This window comes from Theropithecus gelada, chromosome 4 (genome assembly GCF_003255815.1).
Source record: "Theropithecus gelada isolate Dixy chromosome 4, Tgel_1.0, whole genome shotgun sequence".
NCBI lineage: Eukaryota > Metazoa > Chordata > Mammalia > Primates > Cercopithecidae > Theropithecus > Theropithecus gelada.
Window position 1 is genome coordinate 167,211,132 of NC_037671.1, and position 24,527 is coordinate 167,235,658.

Genomic DNA, 24,527 nt, shown 5'->3' on the forward strand with positions numbered 1-24,527 from the left:
TCTTAAATATTTGGATGCTTTCTAAAAAATGCAGAAATGTCAATGATTTTTAGAATTTTGACGTATTTTCCTAAGAGGGAACAAATACTACTCTTATAACAAAAGCATGCTTTAGGTTTCCATCTAGTGGTGGCTTTTCAGATACTCTGCTAGCATTGATAATACAGATGCTCCTCCACTTGCAGTGGAGTTTGCATTCCTATAAACCCATTGTAAGCTGAAAATACTGGAAAATATCAAAAGTCAAAAATGCATTTAATACACTCAACTTGCTAAACATCATAGCTTGCTGAACCCACCTTAAACACGTTCAGAACACTTACCTTAGCCTACAACTGGGCAAAATCAGGTAACACAGTCTATTTTATAATAAAGGGTTGAATATCTCATGTACTTTATTTAATGCTAAACTCGAAAAATGAAATGGACATATGGGTACTAGAAGTACAGTTTCTACTGAATGCCTTTTGTTTTCCTACCATCATAAAGTTGAATGCTGATGAACTATAAGTAGGGAACCTTCTGTATAGTCACAGAATATTACCAGGATCCTGAAATAACTGTTTGGCCCTCACAATTTCAATTTTCTCCCAATCATTCAGAACATCTGTGATTTGATACGATGAGATCTACAGTGTAAAAGTTATCTTTATATGTATTATTATGTTTTACATGTTCCTCCAAATATTTTTCATTCAGAACATTTTTTTAAAGGAATATAAAAGTCAAGATCATTAAAATACCCAAAGAATTTTAGAAGTCGAAATAAATAGTCTGCATAAATTAAATTCGCCTGTGCTTGGACTTGTGCCAGTTTTATATATTTATATTACTACATCCAGGGGCAGCAATTTATATTATTTAGCACAAGACTCTGACACTTGCTGGAAAGACATTCCTTTGGTAGTGGGACTGGAATTTGCATTTTGGTAGATTTGGAAATTCCCAGAGGCTAACTTTTACATTTTTTTTCTACTGCCTCCCCACAAGTTTTACTGTTTTCTTCAACATTGCTATAATTATGTATTTCTATATTTGTGTGCCTATTTTACTTAAGACTTACCTAAACCTATAAGCATGAAGAAAGATAATCGACAATGGAGATTCAAAAATTGTTCTTCTCTCTATAACCTACCATATTTTAAAAGGGTATTTTTCTCACTAGCTGCTTTGACTAAAGCACCCATTTACAGCTATTCAGCAAACCCTTGCTGGTGAGTTTGATTTTTATTTTAAAAAATCAGTTTAAAGATTTCCCCCCACTCAAAAAGCAGAATCTTCTTTACAATAAGGTTTTCTTTTTAAAATGAGTTAGTTCAATGAAAATTCTGCCTGCAAATATTATTTATTTTTTTCCTCTACTTTGCTATAAATTAGCATATTTAAGAAATTTTGATGAAAAGTCTGGTGAAATGCCACCTAATAGTTTAATAGAAGTGCTTTATTAAGCAGGGGAAAGAGAGGAAAAGGAGAGGAATTAGAGCAGTAAGTATGTGTATGCCTGTTCTACTTTTTCAAGTTAATTCCTCCACATGATCTCATTCAAGTTTTCACATCCCAAACTCTTTATCATTCCTTATAATGCACAGAAAGCATAATGCCTTGTTATCAGAAGTCAAATTGTACATGAAAACAGTTAACACATTACAAACAGTAGATATCAGAAATCTATAGAATTAAAAAATATGAAGAAGCATATACAAGTAATAAGAGTAAGCTAATTGATAACTATTTCTAAGAAGTTGGAAGGTCAAAAAGCTTAACAGCAAAATATTTCATATTTGTTTTGCCTATGTAGAAGGTGTTTCTTTTAACTTATATTGTAAATTATGTGATTATGAATAAAACTATATGATTATATGACTTACGTGATCATAACTTTAAATTGTTTGATAATTATATAACTACAAAAATACAATTAATGGACTAATCCTATTTCCAATGGGCAGATGGAATTATCTATAGAATATCCATAGTGATTCAAAACATCCTTCGTCACCCTGAGGTAAAAGTACAGAGCAAGGTGGCAGAATGGGTAAGTGAGCTTGTAACTTTTCTTTTTTAAAAAAATTCTTTAACTTCTGGGAATCTGGAAAAGACTAGTTAACTGAATCCACAAATTATACTGAAACACAGATGATATTCATTAGAAATACATAAGTAGATACGTAAGTTGTTGTCCTTATGCATAGGAAGAGAAGTACATTTGAATAAAGGATAAGAACTGAGCCTAGTAGACTATCAGTGTCTTAAATAAGAATAGTATCGCACAAATGGAAATAGATTTTGGTGGCAACAGTTATCTTTATTTCCTATTAGATCCATATATTTTCTACTATATTTTTAAACAGATTCTTTTAAAAAATTGTTTGAATGTTTGGTCAAAACCAACAAGTATGAAAAAATGCATTATGAAAGTCTTCCCCCCATCCTTGCTGCTCATCTGCATGGAACCAACCCAATAACCAACAGCAAATAGGAAATCACTGTTAGTTTTCTCTGCTTTTTTCAGATATCTTGGTGCACCTGAAAGAAAATTAAACTATAGATTCTTACTTTCTTTTTTACACTAAAAGTAGTATACTTTACATACCATTCTATACCATACTTATTGTTGCCAGATTTGCAACATTAGAGAACTTTATGGTTTTTTTTTTGTTTTGAAAAAACAATGCATACTATTTCATTATGTGGCTGTTCAATCATTTATTTAGCAGATCTTCTGTTGATGGACAGTTAGACTGTAATTTAACCAGTATCCTATTGATAAACATTTTGTAGCTTTCAATTTAAAAAATTTAATATTTTATTTTCTTCTTTTTCTTACAAATACAACACATGGATTTTTTCATTTTCTTCTTCACAATAACAATCTCAAAAATTTTATTTTCCATAGGTTTCTATTCTATTATTTCATTTCCTACCTACGGCATACTATGAGACTTCGTACTTCTTTTTATATATAATGCTGTTACGGTTCAAACATTTTTTTTTAATTGAGTCACTATACATTCTGAAATAAGAAAAATGGGTTTTCATATATATTTGGTGTTTGATAAATGTGTCTTTGGTAGCAAAAGAAATTTTACACATTGAGAGGAAGTGGTAGCTACACACACACACACACACACACACATACACATATCTATATATATATGAAAAATAACTGATAGAAAACAGTCTTCATTTTAAAGACAGTATTCTTTAAAAAAAAGTTGCCCATAGGTAACAATAGTAGGTAATTAACTCTGTTACAAAATTGGTGAGAAAGGTGAAATTCTCTATTGAAATAAAAGAAAAATACTACTGTTGATTTGGGGGAATGCCACATTGAGATTAGTAACTCATTCAAACAGTAGGAGATATGTTTAACCTCTCAATGGAGAGAGCAGGCTGCAGAAAGAGTATATTCTTTCTGTGTATCCCATTTTCTTTCCAGCATTGTTCTTTTTGTTTAAAGTCAGAATGATTTCAGAAGATAAAATTCTTTATTTTCATTCTCAAGTAAGCTACTGTTAGCTTATTTGTGCAAATAACGGGTAATGTTATTAATCTGAAATTAGCATTCATTAGAAAGTTTGTGCTAGATAAGGTATAAGCTTACATTTATATTTACTTCATGCATGGTTTTCGACATAGCTTTATTTTCATCTGCAGCTAAACTTTACTAGACGTTTTTGTTTAAAATGCAAGATACCAAAGCAGATACTTGATAACAGAGAAAATATAAATGGTGTACCTGTTTCAAATTACTACTATTTACAATTTTAAAATAATTTAACACTTTTTTTGCTAGGATTCCCTAAAATTTACATTCACTTTTGGAAATGCCTAAAAGAAAGGCTATATGAAACAAATGTGTATATGAAAGAAGGCCTAAATCACCCTTCGGAGATGACATGTAAATAGGAGGCTCTCATGTCAGTGAGGGAATCCTGTTTTGCAATTGTATGGGAAACTGCATCATGGAAGCTTCTTTATATTGGAGGAATCCATTGCTTCATTAAAAATTCTTATGCTGAGACCACAAAGACTGCTAAATAACCACATAATAAATACATAGTTCCAATAGTATTGAACTTATTTTATTTTTACATTTATATTGTTAATTTATAATTTTTCTTATTACTAATATTGTGAGTTGGTAATTACTAGAAAAATGTTTTAGTGTACCTCAGTGTTTGTTGAATCAAGAATAGAGAAGATATTTATTGTGCAAATCTTCTTTAATACGAGGGCTAGAGAGGAAATGATAGTTTTCCAAACAGACTTGGGTTCCAATCTGGCATCTACTACTGCTTACTTGGATGCTCTTGGGCAAACCATTTCTTCTCTGAAAGCTCAGTTTCTTTATATATAAGACTGTGGGGTATGTGGGGATAATACCTATTGCATTGGTTGTTGTGAGGATTGAAAGGAGTAACATTTATCAAATTCTTGGTATACAATGATCCATTAACTGTCACCTTTACCTTTCACTCCTCCAACTCTTCAGGATTTTCTCAGAGTCTTATCTCAGTAACAACTTATGTTTTAGGCAGAAACTTGATTTAGATATATTTTTAAGGTATTATCAAAACTCATCCTTTTCCATTGTGTTTTCCAGCTCAATTCAACCTTCGAAAATTGGAACTACACGGTTTATGTCATTAATATCAGGTAAGACAGAATAAATAATTTGATAAATTAAAAGTAGTGTCTAATTTAATGCTTCGATTTGTCTCTCTGATTGTACCAAAATATACATACAAATACACACAGCTACCATATGCATAATCTTTCTAAAACAACTGTATTAGTTCATTGCACAAAAAACCTCAATGCTGCAGTGATGGTTTTAAAATGTTTTGATCATGCATTCCAGTTGATTTGTATTTGTTTTAAATGAAAAGTGTGTTGTGTGTTTGTGTAACTGAATCAATATATGTTATAATGTGTCAAAAATTAAAATGGATAATTAACTATAAATATAAGTTATTAATCTCTTCTCACACCCTGGTGGATCACCTAGAGCACTTTTTTTTTCCAAATCTAATCTCGTATATCGACAGTCTGATTGCAACCTAACTTTTCGAAATTATCCTTCACTGTATTTATATTTAGTTCCTCCACTAATCTTCAGCAATTCGCATTGTCCATATATCCTCCTGTGTACCTTGTTTTCACAGTTCTATACCTGAACGAGTTTTCTAAAGTGTTATGTCATGACCCCTAAACATATATTCTGTGAAGATAAGAGATTTAATAACACAGAAAAGGGGTCAAATCGTCATATAAGTTCAGGAAGTATGTTATACAAACTGAAGCATATTTTTTATCAGAATGTCTCAATTTCTTTAGTGTGATAATATGAATTGTGAATCTTCAAAACAGAGCAAAGCACACAGTTGCCTAGCTTTATGAAAGAAGTTAGAACCTCAGGACACACATATGGAAATATTGGCTTAGAATTCCCATTCTGTCTCTTTATTTCAGGTCCCCAAATTTTATTGTTGATGATGCAGTTGGTGAGGTGGATTAATGGTTATATGTATTTGTGTTTTTAGTTTTCACCTGAGTGGTGGAGAGGACAAGATTAAAGTCAAGAGAAGCATTGAGAATGAGCCAAGGTAACAGGACAAAGTCTTATAAAGAGTGTAACATTCTTTCTCTTGCTCACTACTTTATCTGGTAGAGAAATGAAAACAATTGGATGAAAAGAAAATCTTAATCACATAGCACAGTTATTTCTTTAGCACTACTGTACACTACTTTTTTCTTGTAGTTAAAACTGTAATAGAACAGACTGGGTAGTAATGTATATCCGATGAAAAATAATTGAGAAATAGGGCATTTAAAATGGATGTATTATTATTTTTAGTATTTCCAGTTTATTTATGATAACCCATTGCCTCTTACTTGAAATTCCAAAGGTACCTTCAAAGAAAATAGCTTTAAATAAAGTGTTTATATATGATAACATCTAATAATATGGATAATAGATGCCAAAATGTTTTCAGCATTTAAAGGTATTAGCTAATTTTCTGAAGTCTCCATTTTAAAATTTATATCAGGATCATGCTTTAATCATGCAGGTAATTTAATTGATATGTCCAGCATATATGACCAGTTGGTATGTAAGGACCAACTGTTTAGAGTACTGTAAAACAAAAGAAAACCCCTAAACTTCCAAATGGAATAAATTTAGTTGTATTTAGGTTATTCAGGTCATGTATTGCATCTCTGTAGATTTTTTTTTCTTGGGACAGAGTCTCACTTTGTCACCCAGGCTGGAGTGCAGTGGTATGACTATCACTCACTACAGCCTTGAACTCCTGGGCTCAAATGATCCTCCTGCCTCAGCCACCTGAGTAGCTGGGACTACATACATGTGCTACCATGCCTGGCTAATTTTTAAAATACTATTTTTGTAGAGACTGGGTCTTACTGTGTTGCTCAGTCTCGTCACAAACTCCTGGCCTCAAGTTATCCTCCTGTCTCAGCCCCCCTGAGTGCTGGGATTGCATGTACAGGCATGAGATGTTATATCTGGCCTCCATAGAATTTTTTAAAAATTTGTTGTAAAGCAAAAGTTTCTATAAGTCTTGCTGGATCTCAATAGACTGAATTGATATTAGTGGATATACAGCCCTGATTATGGAGCCTGCTTCTTTTCAGGTGATATCTTCTTACTATGAGAAGATAAAATTTCATATGAGGATTGACTAGAGAGCTTTTTTTTTCTTTTCAATTCAACACTAGAGAAACAAGTGTTTTGAAAGTTATATTGAAAGATGTCATTTTCGTATACATATTAAATGGATTGGATTAAGTCATCTGATTAGGGAAACTTGTTTCTATTTTCTGGTATTTTTTCTTTATGATATGAACACAGTTGTATATTTCAGTACTGTATTCTTGAAGGCGACAAAACTCTTCTCCACTATTTAACCAAATAGTTTTTTTCAATCCTTTCTGTTAGGTCATATTGCATCTTCAGTAATGGATCCAGCAGCAATCAGGATCCCTTTGCTGGACATTTTGTGTAGCAATTGGGACAGCCCTGGATTTGGTAGATATAGCCAGTGGTATACCTTCTTCAGGCAGTCAGCATTCGCTGTTTAGTTTACTTACTGTGGTTCTTCTGCTACCTGGTGATACTAAAGTCAGCCATCGTTAGTACATGTCAGCACCTCAGAAACTCTTCTTGAAGGACATTTAAATTCATGGGATTTCAGTTTCCTGGTCTGTCAAAGCAATGAGTAATTTTACAGAAAATTATAGGGAGAATGAACTGAAACAGTGTATATAACAAAATCCACATATTTAGGGGGTTTTTTGGTATGAACTCTTGTCATTATTTAATATTTATGTTCATAGCCTTTCTTGCCTCTCTTTTTTCTATTCTCTATGGCTCTTACCCACATTGATGAGGCTTCATAGTCTCAGTTTTTCTCAAAACCACAATCTACTACTTTTACACACATTCTTTTTTTAAAAAAACCTTTTCTTTTCAATTTGATTGTATCACTTAACACAGACCGTAGCTTCAGATAATGCTATCATACTCTATTGCCTAGACAGACAGGAAACCAAAGCCACAGAGAGGTTTTTTTTTTTTTTCAAATAAAGAATGGCTGATAGTAACAACAGATAGAATGTGACTTTGTAGAACCATAAAATAGTTTCAGTTTTCAGGATGAGAGAGGAAAACACACAGATAAGACCTGTGAAAATGTATGGCTCTTCCTGACTTCTTGGGTTTGGGTATTCAATATCACCCACAATGCTTTGGGCTAATTATGTTCTCAGTATTTAAGACAAGTAAAAGGTCACTTTCCCAGCCGTAAGTTCTCACCAGCTGGAGGGGTGAAGCTTGTCTTCAAACAATGATTTAATCAAGGGATACTTTTTCAAGAGCCATTTTAAAAATTGTTAAGCTATCATAGTCACATCTCTATTCACAGCTGTCATTATAGTCATTATGTTTGCCTTATCCTGAAATACGGCTTACATGTGAATGGTAAGCAGTAGCAGTAGATCATTTTAGAGAGAGCTTTTCAGAGTTAATTATGAGAAGAGTAGAGCACCTTTTCCTTGAGATTAGCACAGATATTTAGGAAAGAAAACTGGAGCTATTCTTTAATTTCATCTAGTCTTGAATAACAAATATTTCATATATTCCTTCTTATTTTTTAACACCACAAATAAATTACTACTGTAACAAATACTTATTAATATTCATAGTTTCATAAATAAAATATGCCACTGCCTCTCCACTGGACATTCCATAACTAGTTTAACAACAATATTACCACTTTGTGTTTGGTATGTGGACAGTAACTGATCTCAATAATATAACATCTTATATTACTCATTTCTCCTCTGAATATGAAGAAGAAACAAAATTTTTTGTGAATCTAGAGCCTTCACATATAAGCAAAAGAAATGCTCCTCTACCTGAAAAAATAAGGTTCTTACTTTTACCTCAGTGTTAAATCAATAGTTTTGTTTTCTGCTTTTGACTATAGCTGTGATTGTAGTTGAACAGAAAATTATATTACTTTAAATTATAGAACCAAAAGTTTTTAACAGGGCTTTGGAGATGCATTTCTTTGCTTCCCATAGAGGTATTTCCTTTTTAAAGACCTTCAAGGTCAACCATTCTATAACCTTCTTAAGTAATATGCTGGGCAATCACAGAGTCGATTTTGATTATTTATTTTGTGAAACTTTTTACCATACAAAGTACTTGCAAATGCTTCATGGAGACAGAAAATCATTTCTTGCTATTCTGAAGAAATTGTACCACATTCATAAATAGTAACGCCCTTTATCGTGTTAGTAATTAGAAATAGTTAATTTCTTTGGTTTTTTTTTTTTTTTTTTGAGACGGAGTCTCGCTCTGTCGCCGAGGCTGGAGTGCAATGGCACGATCTCGGCTCACTGCAAGCTCTGCCTCCTAGGTTCATGCCTTTCTCCTGCCTCAGCCTCCCGAGTAGCTGGGACTACAGGCTCCCACCACCACGCCTGGCTATTTTTTTTTTTTTTTTGGTAGTTTTAGTAGAGACGGGGCTTCACCATGTTAGCCAGGATGGTCTCGATCTCCTGACCTCGTGATCCGCCCGCCTCGGCCTCCCAAAGTGCTGGGATTACAGGCATGAGCCACCACACCTGGCCAAAATAGTTAATTTCTAATAGTTAGAAATAGTAATTTCAAAAGACAAATGGTCAATTGAAATCATAGTTTTTTTTAAAAAATGTTAATTTGGGGCCAAAAAGAAAAAAATATAGAATTAACCACAGGAATGCTGTTTTCTTGTGTTTATGCTTTAACTAGTGACTAATATATTACTATCAATATTAAAATCTTTCTGAAAAGAAATGGAGTTATATGATAGAATTATACATGCAATAGCCTATAGAATCTATTAATATTGGAATATTTTTAACATTATAATTTACACAGCAGCAGAGAAAGTCTGTGAGCACCTTGGCTAATCTCTTCAGTCTCAACAGGTGATGGTCATCCCTCTATATCCAAATATTCTCTTTCTACTACCAAATGACAACCAACCAATCAACAACAACAATAGTTCTATCTGAAATGTTTCCCTAGGTTGGTGCTTTGGGCCCTTCTAGTTTACAATGCTACCAATAATACTAATTTAGAAGGAAAAATCATTCAGCAGAAGCTCCTAAAAAATAATGAGTCCTTGGATGAAGGCTTAAGGCTACATACAGTGAATGTGAGACAAGTGGGTAAGTGACTAATTTTTTATAATATGCATTTTATACAACGTATATATTCAGGTTTACTTGAAACAACAGAAATTTTCTTTATATGCTATTTATTTATGTACATTTTTTTCTGATGATGAAGTTCATCACAAATGAGTGACATAGCAGAAAAAAAATTCAGCTCAGTATCTGTGAATCCAAGGGAATGAAGGAGGTAGATGAAAGTTCATATTTTACTTTAGGGACATATTTTGAAAATACTAACAATACGAACAAAATGCCAGAATGATCTTGATCATCATTGTTGTCAACTTTAGGAATAAAAAGAGTGTGTAAATGTGGATGTGGGAACTCTAATGAGATACATCTTGTAGAAGGAGATTTCCTGTTATAAAACATCTCCTGCTGGGCATGGTGGCTCATGCCTATAATCCCAGCACTTTGGGAGGCCAAGGTGGAAGAATCACTTGAGCCCACGAATTCGAGACTAGCCTGGGCTACGTAGGGAGACTGTCTCTATGAAAGATTAAAAAATTAGTTGGGTGTTGTGCTGTGCACCTGTAATCTCTGCTACTAGGTGGGTCTGAGACAGGAGGACTACTTGAGCTTGGGAGGTCAAGGCTGCAGTGAGCCATGTTCTTGGCACTACACTCCAGCCTGGGCAACAGAATGAGACCCTATCTCAAAAAAAAAAAAAAAAACAGAAAATATCTCCTTCTCTCATGTTCCCTGTCTCTATTAGTGATACCACTGTCTTCACAGGACTAGGTCAGGAATCTGGAGGTCTGTTGGACCTAGAATCAAGTCTCTCCTAGAAATCGTTCACATCCTAAGCTCTAACCACACATGGCATGGCTTGTACTTCCACAAAGAGGCTGTGCTCCTTTATATGCCCTTTCTCTATCTTTGCACACTGTTCTCCACTCCCACCGTCAACCTCATTATCACCTATGTATTTTTAAAGACAGCTCCTAAGTCACCTCTTCTATGGAAACTTTTCTGAAATCAAGTATAGACATCACTGCCTTCGAGCCTCTACTTCATGCTGTCCAGGTGCCTAGAGCATCGTACAGACTAGATATATTTATGTTCATATATATATATTTTTTTCATATATAATGTTCATATATATAGTTCATATATATATTGTTCATATATATAGTTCATATATATGTATTGTTCATATATATATATATATATTTTTTTTTTGTAGACAATAATCGCTTACTTAAGATCATGTTTTCTTTTTTCTTTAACTCTTACTTCCCACATATTCCCAGAACCCAGCACATCCCCTGGAACTTGAACACTTATTGAATAAATGAATGAATGAGTCTGCATGAGAATATTTTAGGAAATCAAATATTCACAAATATGGATAACAAAAAGCAGTTGTTTTAATGTTATTCTATGATTACAATTATATTGTGATTAGATACATTAGTAGAGATCAAAAGAAAAGAGAACTTTGACCCTTTGCCTTCTCTACACTCAGGAGGTTGAATTGAGGGAGGCGTGTTCCTCAGCCTTGAAGAGCGCGATTGCGACCAAGGCCAGAATCACAGTGTAGTAAAGAGGCAGGCATCTCCACTTCTGTGAGGAGCTACCCATTTCTATTGGGTGGATGTAACAGTTACAAAGAACTCATAGAGATGGGTGAATGCAAATAATACTAATAATACTAATCATGACAGTAAACCATTTGTGAGTCTCTATGGGAAAATACTTACTTCTTAACAAATGGGGCTTTTTGGAGGAGGGAGAATGCAACCTGCTACCCTTTCACGTATAGGAGTCTTCACAAAGAAGCAGCCTGACAAATGGTAGTTTATCTATGACTGGAGAACACTAGGAGGACCAGCACCATCTGTGTCCTCATAGGCTGGCAAAGCCTAGCACCACTCTCTCCATATACCTAGACATCTAATTTATACCATTTAAATTTAAATTATCCATTTTATTGTTTTTCTGCAAGTGAGTCTGTGGATAAGTGCTTCTACCAATGGAAAAATAAAAGGCTAAAACCTAACAGTTTTAAAGCTCACAGTATACATGGGAAAGTTATTTGAATTTTCAGTTGGTGATGACAGTACTTGTTCCCAGAAAACTGATATTACTTGCTAATGTTCACTCCTGAAATACAAGAGTTTATTGTTGCTGTTGATGTATTGCTGTTACTTTGATATTCTTTAAAATATAAAATCTGAATCATTGATGTATGAGGCTTACTTAGAGAGTTGTCAAACCAAAAGTCAGATGATTTGAGGATACAGAAATCCGAGGGTTTGTTGGTTTGCAGGTGACTTCCTGTGGCCCCCTTAGCTTCCAGACAGGAGAGGCTATCAGAGCAGCTGGAACATTTTCTATAAAATAGCCACACAACTCAAAGGTGACACTATCGAGTCATCATTTATAGGCTTTCCCCTTTGAAAAAAATCAAATTACATTTTGAATTTTTCAAGATTGTTTCCCTTCTCTATAGGGCTTATTTCTTTGAATAAAACTAGTATCTGCAAATGATTAGAATGATAATGTATGTTTCATGTATATACTTACATAAATGTGTTTTTTACTAATGGTTTTGTCCGATGTAATGGTTTTTGTATTTGAAGTGTATTAAGTGTTAATGTTTTTTCTAACTTTTAATTTTTTTTTTTACAAATTCTGAACATAAACAGTAATATTTTGGTATTACATTAAAGGAATACCTAATTACCAGCATTGTCATTTTGCTTTCATCTTGCATCTCTAACCTCTAACTTTAAAAAATAAGTGAATATTTCTCATGCTGGTTCTTATGTTCATATAGGTTACTGTCTTGCTGTGGAGGAACCCAAAGGCTACTACTGGCCATCTATCCAACCTTCTGAATACGTTCTTCCTTGTCCAGACAAACCTGACTTTTCTGCTTCGCGGATATGGTAATATTTCACTGACTCTTACAGCAAAGCTCAACGTTATCAGCCTTCCCAGGGTTATACGTGCAGCACGGTAGTTCTCAGGCATTATATTGATTGCAAAGAAGGTCAGGAATCTCTGTGTATGCCTATATCATTCACTCCTGGGGAATAAAGATAACATAAGTGGATGACTCAGAAAGGCAGTGTTTTCCTCCCAGCCGCATGCTAATCAAGCCCTCTCACAGAAAAACTGAAGAATTTAGAAGCCAGCGGGTAGCACCAGAGCAAAGTACCTTGTTTGTGGATGAACCTAGCCTAGCCTTGGAATATGCGTCTGGAAATCCGAAACTTTTTAGCTATTTGGACTGATTATTGTTGGAATGGGGAGAGGAGGCAAAGAGGAAATGAAGACAAGATCCAGATTGGGATAGTCTACTGATGGAAACTGCCAGGGTATAGATTTTCTCTAAATGTTTAACAGAAACCTCAGGGACAAGATAATTGCAGGGATTCATGGAACAGCAAGTTAAATCCATTTCTCCACCCACCTCACTCCCAATTAGAGTTTTCTGGGGGAAATTCAGAAATGGAAACTGCCTAAGCATACATACTTTGCATACTGTAAATACTGCTGGGTTTGACACTTTGTAGGGAGAAAAGAAGGGGACTTTAGAGATGTATGGACTTGAGTGAAATGTGGCTCCATCTCTTCCTGGCTGTTAGAACTTGGAAAATTCATTGATTTATTAAATTCCATTTAATCTTCTGTAAGATGTGGATTATAATCTGCTTTGCAGAGTTATGTGAACTCAAAATCAGATTTTACCTGTAAAGTTCTTAAAGCAGTACTTGGCCAGTGTATCCTAGGTTAGGATATTGCTGGTATATTGTTTCTATGTTGCGTGCTAGTGATTTTTTCCCCATAAGAATTTTTAGCATGAAATTTATTTCAATGCATTACAGTTTTATTTTCAAAGGAAACTTACCTAGAAATCAAGGCAAATCCCAAAAGTTATTAACTAATTTTTTCAGTTCTAATATCATTTATAGGAAAACAGGAAAAGAAAACTTGTAGAAGAAAATAGTACAAATAGAGAAACAAACTGGGGTGAGAGAGGAGAGAATAAGGAAGGGTGAGAAGAATGAGGTGGAGAAATGGAAAGAATTTGGGAACGTTGTATAGATAGGGTGGTAAACAGAAATAGGCTAGAGAGATAGAACGTAGACATGTAAACAGGTCCAGAGATAAACAAAGAATTAAAATGAAAACAGAGTGAGAAACTCAGTGTCTTAAAGGGAAGCTTAGCCATTGATCATGTTATAATAAATGTATACATCATGTAAAAATCCCTTTAAACAGTACAAAATAATATCAGTTATATCAAATATTTAAAATATCTATTTTGTTTCATAGTTATTACAATGCTACCAACCGATCGGTAACCTACTGGGGACCTCCTGATATCTCCAGCTGTTCAAGTAAGTGAGCAATTTTCCTTTATTTCTCCAGGACAAAATGACATGACTTCAGGCTTCATGGTTTTCATTGTCTTCGGGAATATTCTTGTGCTATATGATACTGTTTTCATATTAAAAGGCAAATGATTATTTCACTTAAGACAGAAAATACTTTTTGCTCTCATTTTAACTTTCTGTTCTGTAGGGGATTAAAAATAGGAAAATCTAGAGAAGACAAAACTAATATATAAATTGATATTTGTATCAATGTTTTGTAGTTTGCATTAATTTTAAATAGCAAATTATGCTTATTCAGTGATTCTGGGGATGTTTCTCTTAGAACTTTGTGTGTTCATCCCTCCAAGTTATTTGTATCTTACTAAAGAGAGAAGTTAGTCTCTGCATAGAAAGAAATATTATTGCCTTGTGAATATGGGGATGAGGTATACACAGGAAAATCTCACTTCCTTGCTTCAACTGTAAAGTGAAATGTTACACTCTACTTTGGATTCCTGGAAATGCTCAAAATATGCAGGTAAAACTTAGTGTTGTTTTCTTCTGCCTTTGTTTTAGAAGCAAATGAAGTTGCTAACCAGATTTTAGATTTAACTGCTGATGGGCAGAACTTAACCTCAGCCAATATTACCAACATTGTGGAACAGGTCAAAAGAATTGTGAATAAAGAGGAAAACATTGATATAACACTTGGCTCAACTCTAATGAATATATTTTCTAATATCTTAAGCAGTTCTGACAGTGACTTGCTTGAGTCTTCTTCTGAGTAAGTATTTTTTTTTCTGGAGAGTAAATTTTATTGGATAATGATGTTACATGATTTCTTACCTATCTGAATACTTTGTGCCCAGATTTTAGAATTCAAATCTCTGCAAAATGTATTGATAATCATTCATAGTTAAACAAGGTCATTCACAATGTGAACTTAAAAGTTCTGTGTGGTCTTTTTTTGAGAAATACAATTTACAATATACATAACCCTAGAAAGCACAAGCAGTCTTTCATTTTTTATTTGAAAATTCTAAATTTAGTTTAAAAATTCTAAAATTCTAAATTTAGTTGACCAGTAGAGTTATGCATAACTGGTCATTGTAAGTCCACTATACTGTGAACTATGCCACTGACAGCCACAGCCACATGATTGTTGGACTTCTGAAATGAACACACTGGGGCAGATGAAAATGTACCTGTATTTAAATGATTCAAATTGTATTTAATTGCTTCACTTAATGTATAATATTAAAATATTTAATGTTTTTCTCTTTCTTCCCTTCTACATTTCTCTGAAGAAAATTTTATATTTGTTAAAAATGTATTTTCTAACAATCTACATAACAATATAAACATTTTTCTAGCGTCTTGCAGTTCACAAAACACTTTTATCGCATTATTTCCTTTGATTGTTGATAAGCCATTAAGGTAGGGAGGATGCTTTTTTATGTGAGAAAAGAGAGGCCAAAACAAATGAAAAACAGTATTTGTTCAGGATGATTTAATTGTTGATTTTCTTTAAAGCAGATGTTTCTCTTGAGGATTTATCCATCCCTGTGATTCCATGTTTTAACAGATATCACTATGGATTGGGGTAATTTTATGGGTGTTCATGTTAAGATCAGAATATCTGAACACAACTTTATTTTGTTTGCATTTTGCCATGCAGCAAAACTTGTATGTTTAAGAATCTAAAATATCATATTACTTAATAGTGATATTTTTGTCATTTCTTTAGAGCTTTAAAAACAATTGATGAATTGGCCTTCAAGATAGACCTAAATAGCACATCACATGTGAATATTACAACTCGGAACTTGGCTCTTGGCGTATCATCCCTGTTACCAGGGACAAATGCAATTTCAAATTTTAGCATTGGTCTTCCAAGCAATAATGAATCATATTTCCAGGTAATGAGCCAGTGGTTTCTTTCATTTTAATTAATTACTTAGACATATAAAAACTTGCCGATCACTTAGCGGTTGCTGCTTCCAAGAGGTCTTGGTCCATGAAGTGGCAAGCAGGTCTGAATGTTGGTTAAGTTTTACTAGAGCAGTAGCCATAAGGTATTGTGGGAGCTCAGAGTGAGTATACTTTCATAATCTGGGTGACAGGGGAGGTCAGCTTACCTTCTACAAGAGGGGTTACTGGAGCTAAGCATGAGTAGGGACCACCATACTTGGGGTGAGCATCAGTTCAGTTAGAGGAGCTTTAAGGGCCCCAAGGTTAAAAGAAGTATGGTGCATTATCTTTGCCAGTGGTTCTGAAACTGAATATTAGGATCTTCTGGAGAATGCTGGGTGTGATCTCCTATGCCTGTAATCCCAGCATTTTGGGAGGCCTAGGTGGGTGGATCACTTGAGGCCAGGGGTTCGAGACCAGTCTGGCCAACATGATAAACCCTGTTTCTACTAAAAATACAAAAAAAAAAGTCAGCCAGGCGTGGTGGTGCATGCCTGTAATCCCAGCTATTTGGGAGACTGAGGCACGAGAATCACTTGAACCTGGGAGATAGAGGTTGCAGTGAGTCGAAATCATGCCACTTCCCGCCAGCTTGGGCGACAGAGCAGGACTCTGTCTCAATAGAAAAAAAAAAAGAATCTTCTGGAGGACTGGAGGACTTGTTAAAACAGATTTCTGGGACCTACTCCAGGAGTTTCTGATTTAGTAGGTTCTGGTTAGGCCCACCAAATTTGCACTTTTAGCAAGTTCCTTAGACATTGCTGGTCTAAGTATCACACTTTGAGAACACGTGATGTAGAAGTCTGAGATAGCAGGTGACAGTACGGCTGGACACATATGCTGGGGCTAGATTAATGGAGAACCTTTTCAACATGTTCAAGCCATGCATAAGCAAAGAATTTTCAAGTTCCTACTACATACCAGACACTGTTAGCCACCAGAGCAAACAAAATTAATGAAGCATTGTCCTTGACCTGGTAGAGTACAGTATGTGAAGTGCAATCTATCTTTTAACTGTGGAGATAGAACAAACTGAAAATATAAAAAGCCTGAAATCAGGATACAGGCAAGACCTTTTTTCTCCATTAGACTGCAGGCTGTTTTGGGTAATTCTCTTTCACATTTTAAGAGTAAAACTCAGTCAACCTCAGTCTTATTCCAAGACAATTTGCAAGAAAGCTTTCTTTGGCCTTGAGCTATGGTTTCAGGAAAAATGCTATCTGAGAGTGTTCATAAAATTTTAATGCAGTTTGAAATAAACAAGTTAACTTCAGTCTCTTTCTCTTTCTCTCTCCCTCGCCCCTTCCTCCCATAGTTATTATCTTTCACTACGTGTTTTGAGAAAACCTCAAAATCTGCTGCTGGTAAATCTAATTCTTATACTTGAAAATGTTGACTGATTTGTAGATTTCTTCCTATGTTTTAATTAAAATCAATGCATTTTCTCCTTTGACACACATGTAAAACCCAAATGAGATCTACAGCTCTGTCTGTAGGGGTTTATCCAGGAGTTGCAGTGACTACTGTAGATACAAAGGGAAGTCCTGGTACTAATTTGAACTTGGAATTGTTCACTCTCCTGACTATGCATGTGGAATAAAGTTATTACCATTTAATTATGATTACTTGACCAATATATCTCTGTGTGTGACAGATGGATTTTGAGAGTGGACAAGTAGATCCACTGGCGTCTGTAATTTTGCCTCCAAACTTACTTGAGAATTTAAGTCAAGAAGATTCTGTATTAGTCAGAAGAGCACAGTTTACTTTCTTCAACAAAACTGGACTTTTCCAGGTAAGCACATTCATTAAATTATTATTTTTCAATTGCTAACGAAGTTTCTTTGCTCAAAGGAAAAAAACAAAAGTTTAGATTCCTTTGAAATATATCAGAAGGTTTAGAAAAATTTACTGCATTTTCAAAAATGAAAATTTTTAATATAATTGTTTAAATATTTTATTTCAGATAATATGCTTATTAACAAGTTGTATGTACTTCAGTTTTTAAAATAATTCAAGTATTAGGCTAAGGCTTGCATTAAACAATTAGAAATTGAATTCGTGAAGAAATGACTGTTAATTATTACTTTCATTAAATATTTTATGCTCTCCAATCATTTAGGCCTTTAGAGTTAAAGAAATTGCACACCAAAGGAAAGGGTTTTTTTTCTTTAATTCAGCAGGAAGCACTGTTTACATAATGAGCAGCATTCTTGGCTTTAATCAGTTTTCCCATTAGTATTTCAAGTGACCTTTGGTCTTTACACATCCGCAGAGTAGGATGGCATTGTGCTAAGCACATATTATCATTTTTATTGGCATCATTTCTAGATTCTAGAAGGCCCACTGCCAGCAAACACTGGTGACCTCTGTTTGCCTTTACAAGTACAACCTGATCGAGAGCAGTTTTGCTGGACCCTTTTTAAAAAATAAAACTTATCTGTTAAATTCAAGATATCATTGCATATTGAACAATGTGACTTATATGAAAGAAAATAGCAAGTCTCAAGGCCAGAGAATTGTTTGTAATAGATCTGCCTTTTTATGTCATGTGTAGAGGAACAGCCAAGTAGAGATATATTCAAGGAAAAGAATACCGTGGAATCCTTGACAGTAATTAATTTAATTAATTCCAAAATTTAAAAGTTTTATCAACAAATGTTTTAGGAACCAGCTGTATACAAATTTTGTGATTTATATGAATGCAATTTATATATTTTATATAAAAACATGTGTAATTTATCCTGAAGGATTTAATAGCTATAAACATATACAACTGCAGTTTTAAAAATTATGGAATATAAAGTGTATGACAATGTTACCTTAAAACTAGTATAAAAGGCCGGGCGCGGTGGCTCACGCCTGTAATCCCAGCACTTTGGGAGGCCGAGGTGGGCGGATCACAAGGTCAGGAGGTCGAGACCATGGTGAAACCCCGTCTCTACTAAAAATAGAAAAAATTAGCCAGGCGCAGTGGCGGGCGCCTATAGTCCCAGCTACTCGGGAGGCTGAGACCGGAGAATGGCATGAACCCGGGAGGCGGAGCTTGCAGTGAGCCAAGATTGCGCCACTGCACTCCAGCATGGGCGACAGAGCGAGACGCCGTCTCAATAAAAAAAAAAAACTAGTATAAAAATGCAGTAGGTGTCACAAAGTGTGAATGGTACAGAAAGGGGGTCCAGTGCAGGGGGAAGGTTTAGTCCTGCACTCTTAAATTTGCAACTCTTAGATTTGCAAGGATCTGTCATTGTTTTGAGTCATCTCCACATCATTGTTTCCTTCTCCTTTGGTATTTCCCTACCAAAGTTGTTACTAGGAAGCATATCTGGCCAGGTGCAGTGGCTCATGCCTGTAATCCTAGCGCTTTGGGAGGCTGAGGAGGGAGGATTGCCTGAGACCAAGAGTTCAAGACCAATCAAGCCAACATAGACCTGTCTCTAAGAAAAAAAGAAAAAAAAAAAAAAAAAAAGGAAGCATATGTTCAGTTTCTAAAGTTAGTTTACTGGAGAATGAAAAAACTTTAAAGATTCTGTGGTGCTCCTCTATCATAGAGGGCAAGGTACGATGGTGTTGTTTTGTGTTTTACTGAAAGGCTGAGTATCACTATTTAATAGCTGAATTTAATAGTGACCACCACACAAAATTAGTTAAAAGCTATATTCTGGATACTGAATTTTATTTAAAATTTATCTTGTGATTATTCCAAAACAACTGATTTGTAAGCTATGATATAAAGAGAATTTCAGGAGATTTGACAAGAAATACAAGGGAAAGAAAAAAGTAGAGATTAACTTGCTGAATAGAACGCTTATTGGTCCAAACCATTTTATGGGACAGATTTGATTTCCTGACAGCCTTATTCCTTAGTGAAACCCGCAGATGCTGGCAAGGAAACAATCAGAGAAGAAGGTAGATGTCCTGGATGGGACTTGAATCCAGTATTACTTTTAGGTATAAGTTAGTAAACATGTCAAGCTGTTGGCATGGATGTGAAAGATGTATTGCTTTTTATTTTTCACACCGTATTTTCTCTATACTTCTCTGAAAGAAAACAGCATCTATTTTCTGGAGTAGGGAAATGATCTAATTGTTTCACAGCTTTTTATGAGTTTATATTATTTATGAGTCTGCATTGTTTCAGATGTTAACTGGCTGACATCAGTCACTACAATCAAGAATGTAGTTTTATGAACTCATTCTTACAATATTGGCTCCCAGTGTTCCCTCAATGTATTTATTATAATAAGGGAAGTAGCAAACCTCCTTCAGGAAAGCCAGCAACTTGATGTGATAAACAGGATGTTCTAGAACTGAAGATCTTAAGTGTAAAAATTACTGACAGTTTGCTTATTTTGGAGCACCAAACTAAAATAAAAGTGTGTACTTCTGACTGATACACGCGATTTTTTTTTTCTTTAAAAGGATGTAGGACCCCAAAGAAAAACCTTAGTGAGTTATGTGATGGCGTGCAGTATTGGAAACATTACTATCCAGAATCTGAAGGACCCTGTTCAAATAAAAATCAAACATACAAGAACTCAGGTAAGAAAATGCTCCCAATAGCATTTGGACAGAGGTGGACTATTTAAGATACTAATGGGGCCTTTTTTTCTACATGTTAAAAAGTAACTGACCCTTTTTTGTGGAGTAGGACCCAGTTTTCCATAAAGAGAGAACAACTGGTCAGGTAGTGCTTTAAAGTCACAGTAAATTGAAGCAGCTGGAGAAGTTAGTTTTATCTAGGACTCAATAATCAGAAAGAGAAGGGAAGTGAAGAGAAGGACTTCTTTTTTTAAGATACAACATATATTGCTTCAAATAAATTAGATGCAGATGTAGTTGCACAATTCTGCCAATAGAGGTATTGTTGTTTCTTTGTTTTTCTGTGTATGAAAGAAACAGGGGATGGTGGACTTATTTTTTGAGAGATTAGCAGTTGTTTAGTCTTTGCAAGTGTTGCTTTTCTTGTTGCTTCATTACCCTTGTCATCTGTTTGTTTCATAAAATTAGATGGAAGTTCTTTATTGTCCCAGATGGCCCAAGAACAGGTTTTTCTCACTTTTCTAAAGGGCCGTCATCATGATTCTGCCATGTATTAGATAGGCAGGAAGGCAAGCCGGAAATGAGTGTGCTGAGGATTGAAAGCCAAGTCACCTAAGATCTAGCCTCCTATGTCACGAACCATCTTAGACTTCTGTGTTCAACACTTTGGCCTCCTTTGTTTCAGCCCTTTCATTCATGAAGGAAGATTTTTAAAAATTGTGCCACGTGCATAATATAAAATGTATCATCTTAATCATTTTTAAGTGTACAGTTCGATAGCATTGTGTTCACATTGTTATGCAACCGTGACCACTATCCATCTCCCCAGCTGAAACTGTTCTCCCATTAAATACCCATTCCCTCTTCTCTCCTTTCAATAGCAACTGGCAATCATCATCCTACTTTCTGTCTCTTAATTTCACTACTCTAAATACCTCATATAAGTGGAGACATATAGTGTTTGTCCTTTGTGACTAGCTTATTTCATGGCACAATGTCTTCAAGGTTTATCCATGTTGTAGCATCTGTCAGAATTGACTTCCTTTTTAAGGCTGAAGAGTATTTCATTGTATGTATATACCAGATTTTGTTTATTCCTCCATCGGTAGACGCTTGGGTTGCTTCTACTTTTTGGCTCTTGTGAATAATGCTACTGTGAGCATGAGTCTACAGGTGTCTCATCGAGTCCTTGTTTTCAATTTGTTTATGTAAATACCCAGACATAAAGGAGAATTTTGAAGATGATGTGAAATTTTAGTGTCAAGAGCTTTTCTAAATGCTAAGAATGAGAGTAGAATCAATATATTTAGTGATGGGACATTTGTAGTAACCTACAGATAAATGAGTAGTTAGTGTGATTCCTCATGAGGTTAGAGTTGATTTTTGCTTGAATTCTCTATGGGAGAGAAGAAGATCCTGCCTGACATTTTTAGGTTGAATTGGCATGTTAATACTAATCTATTTCTTTGTGAAACCCTTTGTGTTTTTATTTTTTTGCCATATTTAAATCATGGCATTTTAAACACAATTTCACATGTTTATTCTTGTGTTAATATAGGAAGTGCATCATCCCATCTGTGCCTTCTGGGATCTGAACAAAAACAGTAAGTTTTAAAATACTGTCTTAATATAGATAACAACTGAATTTTAAACATTGTTAGACACCCCCATTTCCTTTAATTCCACCCCAAACCAGAGTGAGTCACAGTGTAAGTGTAAATGGCAAATGAGTTACAAAGTTAGTTTAGGTAGCTTGGAAAGTCAGTTCTAATTTCTGTAACTTTTTAGTCATTGCAAGAAGAAATAGGCAGACTTCACTGTGTTTTCTTTCATTTTTTTCATTTGAACAGCCTCTTTAACATCAGTTATTTGTAAAATACAGCATACAATTTTATTGCTACTTTTGACGAAAGTAGACGCGCACTTAATCTCATTCTTCTAAGACACATTTGAGGAGATTATTTGATATGTGTAAGGCAGACAATTTAAAATCCAGCTTCCAGACCTCTAGTTATGAGGGAGGTGAGAAGCTGACTAAAGGAATGTAAATATAGAAATGGTTATAATGGACATGTATGACTTGAAAGAGATGAGCAGCCTGCAGCATTAGATTTGACTATCAAGAAAGGAAGGCAAAATTAAGGGATGAATCAATCAGTAGGCATAAGGTGTTGAAATCTCTGTGAAAGGAAGTACAAATAAAGAAGCCTCTTCTGTTTGTCCCCTTGTGAGGATTGTTGTGGCCAGATTCATTCTGATATCAATGCAGGCTGCTTTGCTGATGAGAACAGCCTGAAAAGGGTGAACACTTTTTTTGATAGTCCTTGTCACAGCAAGACAGGTATTTTTTGGTGGAGGAGTTTAGTTGCATAATTTTGAGAAGATATTTACTCATTTGCATAGTTAAAAGTATCACTTTATATCTTAAAATCTTTTTTAAATAAAAGGATTCAGTACATTGACAATATCTGTTACTCATATTCCGTTTTATACCATGAAAGTCAGATAAGGTGGGTTCAAGCCATTTACTATCAGTTACCACCAGTAATGATTGCTGTGTACATAAATAGCACATTCCAAGAAAGCAAACTTTCTTTGTTATGATGTCTTCACGAAAATGTAGATTAACCCTCAGAAAAAAATTGTTGGTTCATTAGTATGTAATGTATTCGAAGAGGAGTATTCTTTATATGGAAGTTCATTTTAAAATATGTTAAAAATTAAACCTGAATCAAGCATTTGTAGAACTCTCGAGTTTGAACCCACTGATTAGATCACCTCTAACTGCCCACCCAGAACTAACATTTGATGATTGTAGGAATCCAAATTATTCTAAGCATTGAAAGCTTTCATAATGGTATCCATTTTATAGATAAATTCTATATGGCAGAAGAGACTGAGGCAAATTTCTCTATAGAAGGTCTCATCCATTATAGAGAAGACACTGACCTGTTGTTTTCACACCATTTGTTGATTCCTTCAACAGAAAGTTTTGGAGGGTGGAACACGTCAGGATGTGTTGCACACAGAGATTCAGATGCAAGTGAGACGGTCTGTCTGTGTAACCACTTCACACATTTTGGAGTTCTGATGGTAAGGGGGGGATTTCTAAGCTTGTTTTGACATGCTGTAACTGTGGATGGCATACTCCTTTTTGTATGTATTTTTAGATTATGTATTTTGGAAATTATTTCCTGATTAGTTTTCATCTGTACCATGAATCTTAATTCTTAATAAAGAATCTAATTAGCAAAGATCACATATTAAAAATACGTGAAAGTAATTATAGAAAAGAATGTTCTCCCTTTTTTTTATCCTGTAGCATTAACAGTGATGATAAATAATCTCAGAAACATGAAAATCCCCATGAAACTTTTTAATTAAGAGAGAAACAGTATCAAGGAGATGGACAGGGAGACAAGTGGGGGAGGGAGAGAAAGTTAAAGAAGAAAATACTGGGTGTTCCTAACATGGAAGGGAATTGTGAATAGTGTGATCAAAAAAAAATTTTCTTATGTTATCACTCACTCAATGTATTTGAACGTTACTTTGTACCTGGTACTGCACCACGTGATCTCCCTCCTAGAGATTGCAGTTTGTTAGGACAGACTAGTGTCTAGGGTTAGAATGGAGACTTCAGAGCTGCAAGAGAGATGATGGTTATGATGTTTCTGTCACTCTTAGGCCTCTATATCATTCTTTCCTTCCTTCTTCCACGCTCCTGTTTTATCTTATTAGCCAGCTTGCCATACAGTTTTAAACAAAAATTAGATTGCATCATTGTATTTTTCTTATCTCACCAAATTTCAAGATGCACCACACATCCAGCGACTTGTTTGAACTCATCCATAGATTTATACCTTTACCTTTTATCTGGTATACTTGTGATTTTGCAGACACTTTTCTGGTCTTTAAGGTACACTCTGGGTTGTAGCATAG

The 24,527-nt window shown here is 34.7% G+C and overlaps 1 protein-coding gene across 1 annotated transcript in view; it reads left to right on the plus strand.

Annotated features, from left to right (window-relative positions):
• The window catches only part of ADGRG6 (adhesion G protein-coupled receptor G6), a 131,581-nt gene that overhangs the window by 78,307 nt on the left and 28,747 nt on the right, over window positions 1-24,527 (plus strand). Inside the window, exons 7-18 of the mRNA XM_025384092.1 lie at window positions 1,950-2,035; window positions 4,607-4,659; window positions 5,547-5,609; window positions 9,599-9,741; window positions 12,530-12,641; window positions 14,035-14,099; window positions 14,652-14,859; window positions 15,823-15,994; window positions 17,701-17,841; window positions 20,469-20,588; window positions 22,147-22,192; window positions 23,575-23,681. Coding sequence (XP_025239877.1) covers window positions 1,950-2,035; window positions 4,607-4,659; window positions 5,547-5,609; window positions 9,599-9,741; window positions 12,530-12,641; window positions 14,035-14,099; window positions 14,652-14,859; window positions 15,823-15,994; window positions 17,701-17,841; window positions 20,469-20,588; window positions 22,147-22,192; window positions 23,575-23,681 — 1,316 coding nt within the window. The remainder of the gene's footprint in view (window positions 1-1,949; window positions 2,036-4,606; window positions 4,660-5,546; window positions 5,610-9,598; window positions 9,742-12,529; window positions 12,642-14,034; window positions 14,100-14,651; window positions 14,860-15,822; window positions 15,995-17,700; window positions 17,842-20,468; window positions 20,589-22,146; window positions 22,193-23,574; window positions 23,682-24,527) is intronic.